Raw genomic sequence first — 10,342 nt, 5'->3', positions numbered from 1 at the left:
GGATTTGCAGCTTGCAGGGCACAACATCAACTAGTTCCAGATTTTTTTGAAATTTCAAATACGGAGTATGTTTTTTTATTTCTTTGAAATAAAGGCCTCCTTTAGTTCGGGAGACTTTTGTCCTCATTTCTACAGGTTGTCCTAGGCTGCCGGCCATCCCGGAGGATGTCCTCCTATTTCCTGCTCTCTTCTTCCCTCCCAGGACTCATTTAAAACCAAACTACCACCACGAGCGACATTGCGATATAAGCGGATCCGAGTTCTTAAAGCCACACAGCAACCTCTTGTTCTCTTTCTCTTGTCCTCCAACTCCGGTCCACCACAAAAAGTGCAACAATGGTCACCAGCAAGCTGGCGTTGAGCTCCCTCTTCCACATGAAGGCCAAGGAGGATGCTCCGGCGCCGTCACCTCCCCGTGACCCGGGCGCCGCGCATGCCTGGGCGTGGCCGTCATGCAAGGTCCCAAGAACAGAGTCCTTCCACGCCGCGCCACCGCCGCCCGGCGCACGGACGCTGGCCTCGATCTTCCTCGATTCCGGCGAGAGCTCCTTCACGAACTCCTCCGCGCGGCGCGGAGATGACTGCTCCGGCAGCATCTCCACCACGGCGTCCGAGGCGTCGGCGGTGGGGGGTGACGACACGGCAGCCGTCGACGACGACGCCGATATCGTGGGGGGCCTCCTCCGCTCCTCCGACCGGCTCCTCTTCGACCCGATTGCGTCGGGCGCCACGAGGTCCATACTGGAGGAGAAGCCGGTGGAGGCGTTCGCCGGCGGCCTGGCGGTGGCGTTCGAGTCGGCGGACCCGTACCGGGACTTCCGGGCGTCCATGGAGGAGATGGTGGCCTCGCACGGCGTCGAGAGCTGGGGCTGGCTCGAGGAGATGCTGGGGTGGTTCCTGCGCGCCAACGGCGAGGATACGCACACCGCGATCGTGGCGGCGTTCGTCGACGTCATCGTGTCCATCGCCGACCCGGCCCGCGGCGGCTCCTGCTCGTCGTCCCAGAGCTCCTCCCGCACATTCATGGACGGAGAGTAAAATAACCCTAATTCGGTGTGTTATGGTTAACGTGTGTGTGAAATTTGTCAAAGTAGCTATGATGGCAGAGTGTAGTACTACAGGATCATGAGTAGACGGTGTACGCGTACTAGCTCCAGAATTAACTGAACACTTTTGTACGAGTTGTGGGCAGGTTTCTGAATGAAAACTACCTTTATCTAGCTAGCTGGGCTCTCAGAGAAGATGGTGTATATTGGTATGTACGTAATCCTACAATCAGGAGTCGGTGTCGTTCGAGTAAAATTTGATGCACAAGCTAGGCGTAAACAGCGACTGGCAGTGCTGTACAAGTGCACAACAAAATTCAAAAATGTAGCACGGGTATACGGTCCCCCGTAGCAATAGGCCACCTGAGTGCCCGGCCAGTAGCTGAGCTTGCAATGATTGTGCTGCAACCTGCTAGCGTAACATCAGCGTACGTACAAATACGTCGCCCGGGAATGGCAATCGGAGGTGTACTATGCTTCTGCCCATTTGCGTATACGGTGAGCTAGTGATGTCAAACGTGCAGCGCAGATGTTGGCCCGCGAGGATGGATGGACTTTTTCTACACCAACCAGGTCTTGACAGGTTATTAGAGCATCTCTAGCAGACACCCCAAACCTCAAACCCAAAAATGCTGATGAAGGGCATCCAAACATGTTTTCCGGGGGCTCTCATTCGAAAAAGATGAGATGCATGGGATGTCACGTTTCGTGAGCCGCACGTCAGCCGATTTCTGGCGCCGCCCCGCCCCCGAGGATCCCCGCCCGCCGGAATCCAACACCGCGGCGAGATGCCGGAGGTGGAGGCAATCTACTTCGATGAGGGGCTGCGGAGGTATGGTTCAATCCTCCACATCGCTCACGAGACCATCCTGCTTTTGGATGGCGCAGTGCTGGAAATCGAGAGGATCACCGGCGACCAACGGATCGGGAATGGGATGACGGTGTTGTTCCCGTCCTACCGTGTGCCGGTTGGCCCGCAAATGCCAGAGCTCGAGGTCGATGGCATGGCGACGCAGGTGCCAGCGCTATTGCTCTCACCGTCCTGCGAACGCGCGAGAGTTTTGGTTGTTGAGCTGCAGGCCCATTTCGAGGCCATGGCGGCTGAAGCTTCGCATAACAGGCCACAGCCCAACACTGTTCCGGGGAGACCAGGCCGAGAGTTATCTGTGACCTCCTGTGGACGCATCTCCCACAACTTCCCCAGTCCAAACCCTAGATCGAGGGCGACGTGCGGCGTCGTCTTCGTGAGAGATCCCAATCCACCACGAATCCAAGCTCCGTCGTCTTCTCCACTGCGAATCTGGCAAGGGGTGAGATCTGGTGACGGCAGATCCTTTGCGCAAGTGGTTGGATCGATGGATCGCCGACCTCCTCGCCGATCTCCACCGCGCAGATCTCCACCGAGAAGTGGTTATCAGAGGCCGCCGTACAACCCTCGATTCAGATCGGCCGAGGAGAGACGGGAGGATGAGAGAAGGTGGGAGGAGGAACAACGCTGGGAGGAAGACAGAAGAAGAGAGGAAGATCGTCGTAGGGAGGAAGATAGGAGACGTGAAGCGGAGGTGAGGCGCCGCTCGGAGGAACACCGTCGCAACGAAGAAAGGAGGCTGGAAGAGGACCGTCGAAGAGCGGAAACCATCTGCATCACCGAGAAGGCGACGAGGGAGAGAGCTCTGGCGGAGCGCCAGATGAAGGAGGATCTGGCGGCGACAAGCAATCGTGATCGCTGGGCTCACCGGCAAGAGATGGCTGGAGCTCGAGCTGATTCATCCGCAAACTCCTTCGCCTCAGCTCCCTCATCCACGCTTCCTCATCAAACTACTGTGGTAAGTTTAGAGAACCCTGGTAGACCCCTAGATCCGCTAGATTCGAATGCAGGAAGATCAGCCAATACATCTTCCATCGTTCCTTTGGTCAGCACGGCACCGATGGGGTCCTGTGTACCTCCTTCGGTTGCCGCAGCTAGTAGAGACATTGCTTTGAGCACTCTGCCTTTCCAGAATATTAGGAATGAGAATTCTCTTGGCTACTTGAACCGTGGGAAGAACCATCACATCAGTATATGTCAGGAGAGGGATCCATGGGAATATCGTGCACCATATTATGGGAGCCCGGATGACGTGGGCATTACCCTTCGGGTAACCGACATTGCCCTACCTGTACGATCTAGCTGGAGGCCCATGAAGGTATTCGATGACAAGATGGGCCGCTTGGATGGCGAAGCAGAAGATTCCTTGACAGGCAAGGCAAGGAAGGAGTCGAACAAGGAAGGTTTAGAGATAGAATTACTGTAAATCTAGTCGTACTCGGTTAGATCTCTTGAGACCTGGCCTCCTATATAAAGGCCAGGAGAGGGGCTGTCGAGGGACAGGTACAATCTTAGCAATCTTAGCCACCAAAAGTCTAGAGCTAGGTCGCCGCAGCACTTAGCCTCTCGACGAGATCTCAGCCAAACCCTTCGGCATCCCATTGTAACCCAATATTCTCATAATCAAGATCAGACAGGCAGGACGTAAGGGTTTTACCTCATCGAGGGCCCCGAACCTGGGTAAATTGCTCTCCCCGCTTGTCTGTGAACCGATGTCTCGTGTCAGCTTACAGGATTCCATCAACCCTAAGCCCCTATCGGAGGGCATTGCCGAGGAGCACCCTCGACAATTGGCGCCGTCTGTGGGAAACATGTCGGCACAAGGCAGGTCATCGGCAGTATCAGTCACATCTGCGGCGTTCTTACTCGAGTCACCGACGCCATCAGATCCGGAAGACTCGATTCGCTGCGGATCCTTCGAGTTCGTACCACATCCCGAGACGCCGCACCCGAACCCTGCAGAATCGTGCGACGGCATGAACACCACTTTTGGTGGCGTCCACTTCATCATCGACTCCGGAGGCTTCCTTCGCCTCCCTAGGACAAGAGCGTCTGGCCCGAGGATGTCAGTTTCGGCAGGTGTCACTCCGGCAACAACCATGGAAGTTCCATCCAGAAACATGCAAGAAGGCAACCGAGGAAGTTTCGACCTCACAACGGGGCGAAGGAAAAGACGACGGGACTCGCGCCGTGAAGAGGAAGAACGTACGGCAACCCGCCCTCACCAGTTCGAACGAGGATGCCAGGACACGCAACCGATTCAGGGTCGCACTCGCTCACCGTATTTATCGGCTACAGAGCAGCTCGAGGCACCGTGCTACCTTCACTCTTACGTCGATCTGAAGGATGGTCGAGAAAAATCCAGTCACCTGCTAAGGAGCTGCCGACACTTCCTGGAGATTCGGCAGTTCTGTGACGACCTCAGAGCTGAAGCCATGTCAAGAGTTCACATAATGGAGAGAAGAGCAGGATCTTACGGTTATCCACCAGAACCATACGTACCAGAGCCATACGAGCCAGCAGAAGGAGACAAATATGTACCAACCGAAGTGTTCCCAGAGCCATGTGGGCAGGTCAACATGATCCATAAAACCAGCTTTTCAAAGAGGGAAATCAAAAAATTCTCACGAGAAGTGAAATATGCGAAAGTCGCTATGGTTGATACACCCGAATTCATCGACTGGTCAGAACAGAGCGTCTCCTTCAGCAGGGCGGATCATCCGAAGGCCGTCCCTAGACCAGGTCATGCAGCCCTTGTCCTTGAGGCGCAGATTGGGGGTACAATATGAGCAAAGTATTCATGGACGGAGGAAGTGGTTTGAACCTATTATTCACCAACACGGTGAAAGCAATGGGTTTAACAGTCGACATGCTAAGAGAGTCCGATACAAGATTCCATGGCATTATACCGACTCGACCCGCTTATTCCCTAGGCAAAACATCACTGGATGTAGTTTTTGGCACACCTAGCAACTTCAGGAAGGAAAAAATCGAGTTTGAAGCAGTCGACTGGGAATCTCAGTACCACGCCATCCTCGGCAGGCCTGCCTTTGCCAAATTTATGGCCGTACCTCATTACGCGTACCTGAAACTGAAGATGCCTGGCAACAATGGGACTCCAATAACTGTTCATGGAAGCTTTACCCGTTCAGACAATTGCGACAGAGAATTCCAGAAGATCGCCTCAAGGTTCGGAGCAAAGGAAGAACTCAACGATGTCGACGCCGTCACGGAATATACACAGCCACCAGCCGATAATCTAAACGTAAGGGCCGACGAATTTGACGCTGCGAAGGAAGCAAAGAAGCTGCAGGTGCACCCCACTAACCCGAAGAAGACGGTCAATACGTCAGCAGACCTTACTGATGCATAGGAAGGCGCGCTCATCGAGTTCCTCCATGAGCGGTGGGAGATATTTGCATGGGAACCATCCGACATGCCAGGTATCCCCAGGGAACTCGCTGAGTACGCCCTCAATGTTGACCCGACAGTCAAACCAGTACAACAGTCGATGCGCCGATTTTCTGAGCCGAAGAGAAGATCAATTGATGAAGAAGTTAGTCGACTTCGCAAGGCAGGATTCATTCGAGAGCTTAAGGAAGCTGAATGGGTGGCTAATCCCGTTATGGCGCCGAAAAAAGACACGACCGCTCTCCGCATGTGCATCGATTACACCAGCCTTAATAAGCACTGCCCAAAAGACCACTTCCCGCTGCCTCGAATAGACCAGATAGTCGACTCCACAGCTGGATGCGACCGTCTCTCCTTCCTGGATGCATACTCCGGGTATAACCAGATCAAGCTCAAGAAAGAAGACTAGGAGTTAATTGCGACCATCACCCCACACGGCGTTTTCTGTTACAACGTCACGACTTTCGGGTTGAAGAATGCAGGGGCAACTTATCAACGGTGCATGCAAGCTTGCCTTGGAGAACAGATCGGGAGGAACATCGAAGTCTACATCGACGATATTGTGGTAAAAACGAAACATGCCACCACCCTCATCGACGATTTACGGGAAACCTTCGACAACCTAGACAAGTACAAAATCAAGCTGAACCCGAAGAAATGCTTCTTCGGGGTGCCAGGGGGACAAGTACTCGGCTACTTCATCTCAGCTAGAGGAATAGAAGCTAGCCCTTTGAAGATCAAAGCTATTCTCGACATGGAGCCGCCAAAGAATGTGCACCAAGTGCAGCAGTTGGCAGGACGATTGGCAGCACTTAGCAGATTCATCGCCAAACTAGGGGAAAAAGCTTTGCCCTTCTACAACTTGATGAAAAAGTCAGAAAAATTCGAGTGGACAAAAGAGGAGCAGGAGTCTTTCGACAATCTGAAGAGAATCTTATCGACATCCCCAGTCCTCGTAACCCCTCGTGAGAAAGAAACACTGCTTATGTACATAGCTGCAACGGCCCAAGTCTTTAGCAGCGTTCTGGTCGTCGAACGAGAAGAAGCAGGGAGAGTTCACGGTGTACAGAGGCCTGTTTACTACCTCAGTGAAGTGCTTACAGCTGCAAGGCAGAGGTACCCCCATCATCAGAAGCTGGCATACGCAGTATGGAGGTCAGCTCGCAAGTTACGACACTATTTCACAGAGCACCCGATCATCGTCGTAAGCGAAGCACCATTGAAGAACATAATGACTAACCCAGAGGCCACGGGTCGAGTGTCTCAATGGGCCATCGAAATAGCACCACATGACATAACTTACGTTAATCGAACGGCGATAAAATCCCAAATCCTCCCAGATTTCATGGCAGATTGGATCCAGTCACAGACACCAGCAGCACCCGATATGTCGGGGTCATGGACAATGTACTTCGACAAGTCGAAACGGAGCACAGGCGCAGGGGCAGGGGTGGTACTAATATCACCACAGGGAGATAAGATGAAGTACATACTACGTATGAATTTCTCCCTGCCGACAAATAACGAGGCAGAGTACGAGGCGCTGTTACACTGAATGAAGATGGCGAGGGCATGTGGGGCAACTCGCCTGGAAATTTACGGAGACTCAAACCTGGTAGTACAACAGTCGATGAACCTATGTGACGCAGTCAGCGACAACATGATCGCTTACCGATAGTTGTACCAGAATATGGAAGCCAAATTTGAAGGGTGCGAACTTAAACATATCGGCAGAGCCAACAATGAGGAAGCCGACTCTCTGGCAAACATCGGGTCCACGTGCTCCCTCATTCCAGACGGAGTGTTTTACGAAGTGATCGCTCAGCGATCTATAAAAGAGAAAGCATCGGCACCACCAAATCCGTCGGCTGACGAATCGAAGACGAGCCCTGCTGTCCACAACTGGCGCGTGGTTGACGAGGGAGGAAATGGTGTAGCTTTCCTTCGTTCCCCGGCAACGGCGCCAGAAAATAGCTTGATGTCTACGGGAGCTTCTATTCTTGTAGACAGTGTTGGGCCTCCAAGAGCGAGAGGTTTGTAGAACAGCAGCAGTTTTCCCTTAAGTGGATCACCCAAGGTTTATCGAACTCGGGGAGGAAGAGGTCAAAGATATCCCTCTCATGCAACCCCGCAACCACAAAGCAAGAAGTCTCTTGTGTCCCCAACACACCTAATAGGTGCACTAGTTCGGCGAAGAGATAGTGAAATACAGGTGGTATAAATAAGTATGAGCAGTGGCAACGGTGCCGTGAAAATAGCTTGCCGGCGTGTAGTTGATGGTGGTAATATGGTAGCGATAGTAACGCAATAGAAACAAGTAAACAAGCAGCGATAGCGATATTTAGGAACAAGGCCTAGGGAATAGACTTTCACTAGTGGACACTCTCAACTTTGATCACATAACAGAATAGATAGATGCATACTCTACACTCTCTTGTTGGATGATGAACACATTGCGTAGGATTACAGGAACCCTCAATGCCGGAGTTAACAAGCTCCACAATTCAATGTTCATATTTAAATAACCTTAGAGTGCATGAAAGATCAACATGACTAAACCAAGTACTAACATAGCATGCACACTTTCACCTTCACACCATGTAGGAGGAATAGATCACATCAATACCATCATAGCAATAGTTAACTTCATAATCTACAAGAGATCATAATCATAGCCTACGCCAAGTACTAACACGGATGCACACACTCGTCACCATTACACCGTGCGGGAGGAATAAAACTACTTTAATAACATCACTAGAGTAGCACATAGATAAATTGTGATACAAAACACATTGCAATCATAAAGAGATATAAATAAGCACTTCACTATGCCATTCATAACGGTGAATAAGTACTCTGTGAAATATAGCCTAAGAGACCCACACGGTGCACACATTGTCACCTTTACACACTTGGGACAAGGAGTCTCCGGAGATCACATAAGTAAAATTCACTTGACTAGCATAATGACATCTAGATTACAAGCATCATCATATGAATCTCAATCATGTAAGGCAGCTCATGAGATTATTGTATTGAAGTACATAGGAGAGAGATGAACCACATAGCTACCGGTACAGCCCCGAGCCTCGATGGAGAACTACTCCCTCCTCATGGGAGACAGCAGCGTTGATGAAGATGGCGGTGGTGTCGATGGAGGAGCCTTCCGGGGGAACTTCCCCGCCCCGGCGGTGTGCCGGAACAGAGACTCCTGTCCCCCAGATCTTGGCTTCGCGATGGCGGCGGCTGTGGAAGGTTTCTCGTACCGTGGCTTTTTCGTCTCGAGGTTTTAGGTCCAGGGGCTTCTTATATGCGAAGAGGCGGCGTCAGAGGGTCAACGAGGCGGCGACACCATAGGGGGGCGCGGGCCACCCCTAGGCCGCGCCGGCCTATGGTCTCGTGTGCCTATGCCCCCTCTCTGGCGGTTCTCGGGTGTTCTGGATGCTTCCGGGCAAAATAGGATGCTGGGTCTTGATTTCGTCCGATTCCGAGAATATTTCCTTACTAGGATTTCTGGAACCAAAAACGACAGAAAACAGGAACCGGCCCTTCGGCATCTCGTCAATAGGTTAGTTCCGGAAAACGCATAAATATGACATATAATGTGTATAAAACATGTAGATATCATCAATAATGTGGCATGGAACATAAGAAATTATCGATACGTCGGAGACGTATCAGCATCCCCAAGCTTAGTTCCTGCTCGTCCCGAGCAGGTAAACGATAACAAAGATAATTTCTGGAGTGACATGCCATCATAAACTTGATCATACTATTGTAAACATATGTAATGAATGCAGCAATCCAAACAATGGTAATGACATGGGTAAACAACTGAATCATAAAGCAAAGACTTTTCATGAATAGTACTTCAAGACAAGCATCAATAAGTCTTGCATAAGAGTTAACTCATAAAGCAATAATTTAAAGTAAAGACATTGAAGCAACACAATGGAAGATTAAGTTTCAGCGGTTGCTTTCAACTTGTAACATGTATATCTCATGGATAATTGTCAACATAGAGTAATATAACAAGTGCAATATGCAAGTATGTAGGAATCAATGCACAGTTCACACAAGTGTTTGCTTCTTGAGGTGGAGAGAAATAGGTGAACTGACTCAACATAAAAGTAAAAAAGAATGGTCCTTCAAAGAGGAAAGCATCGATTGCTATATTTGTGCTAGAGCTTTTATTTTGAAAACATGAAACAATTTTGTCAACGGTAGTAATAAAGCATATGAGTTATGTAAATTATATCTTACAAGTTGCAAGTCTCATGCATAGTATACTAATAGTGCCCGCACCTTGTCCTAATTAGCTTGGACTACCGGATCTTTGCAATGCACATGTTTTAACCAAGTGTCACAATGGGGTACCTCCATGCCGCCTGTACAAAGGTCTAAGGAGAAAGCTCGCATTTTGGATTTCTCGCTTTTGATTATTCTCAACTTAGACATCCATACCGGGACAACATGGACAACAGATAATGGACTCCTCTTTAATGCATAAGCATGTGGCAACAATTATTATTCTCATATGAGATTGAGGATATATGTCCAAAACTGAAACTTCCACCATGAATCATGGCTTTAGTTAGCGGCCCAATGTTCTTCTCTAACAATATGCATGCTCCAACCATTAAGGTGGTAGATCTCTCTTACTTCGGACAAGACGGACATGCATAGCAACTCACATGATATTCAACAAAGAATAGTTGATGGCGTCCCTAGAAACATGGTTATCGCACAACAAGCAACTTAATAAGAGATAAAGTGCATAAGTACATATTCAATACCACAATAGTTTTTAAGCTATTTGTCCCATGAGCTATATATTGCAAAGGTGAATGATGGAATTTTAAAGGTAGCACTCAAGCAATTTACTTTGGAATGGCGGATAAATACCATGTAGTAGGTAGGTATGGTGGACACAAATGGCATAGTGGTTGGCTCAAGTATTTTGGATGCATGAGAAGTATTCCCTCTCGATACAAGGTTTAGGCTAGCAAGGTTA

The 10,342-nt window shown here is 50.1% G+C and overlaps 1 protein-coding gene across 1 annotated transcript; it reads left to right on the top strand.

Moving 5' to 3' along the window:
* Window positions 1-336: 336 nt before the first annotated feature.
* On the top strand, window positions 337-1,038 carry LOC124662771 (transcription repressor OFP13-like). The gene has a single exon (XM_047200568.1). The coding sequence runs from the start codon at window positions 337-339 to the stop codon at window positions 1,036-1,038; it is 702 nt and encodes a 233-aa protein (XP_047056524.1).
* The last annotated feature ends 9,304 nt before the right edge of the window (window positions 1,039-10,342 follow it).

This window comes from Lolium rigidum, chromosome 6, assembly GCF_022539505.1.
Source record: "Lolium rigidum isolate FL_2022 chromosome 6, APGP_CSIRO_Lrig_0.1, whole genome shotgun sequence".
Lineage (NCBI taxonomy): Eukaryota > Viridiplantae > Streptophyta > Magnoliopsida > Poales > Poaceae > Lolium > Lolium rigidum.
The sequence above is the reverse complement of the archived record's forward strand: the minus strand, read 5'-3'. Positions and strand labels throughout refer to the sequence as shown.

Bases quoted from the DNA above. Each gene is read 5' to 3' on its own strand.
- LOC124662771 (XM_047200568.1), top strand. From the start codon at position 337: ATGGTCACCAGCAAGCTGGCGTTGAGCTCCCTCTTCCACATGAAGGCC.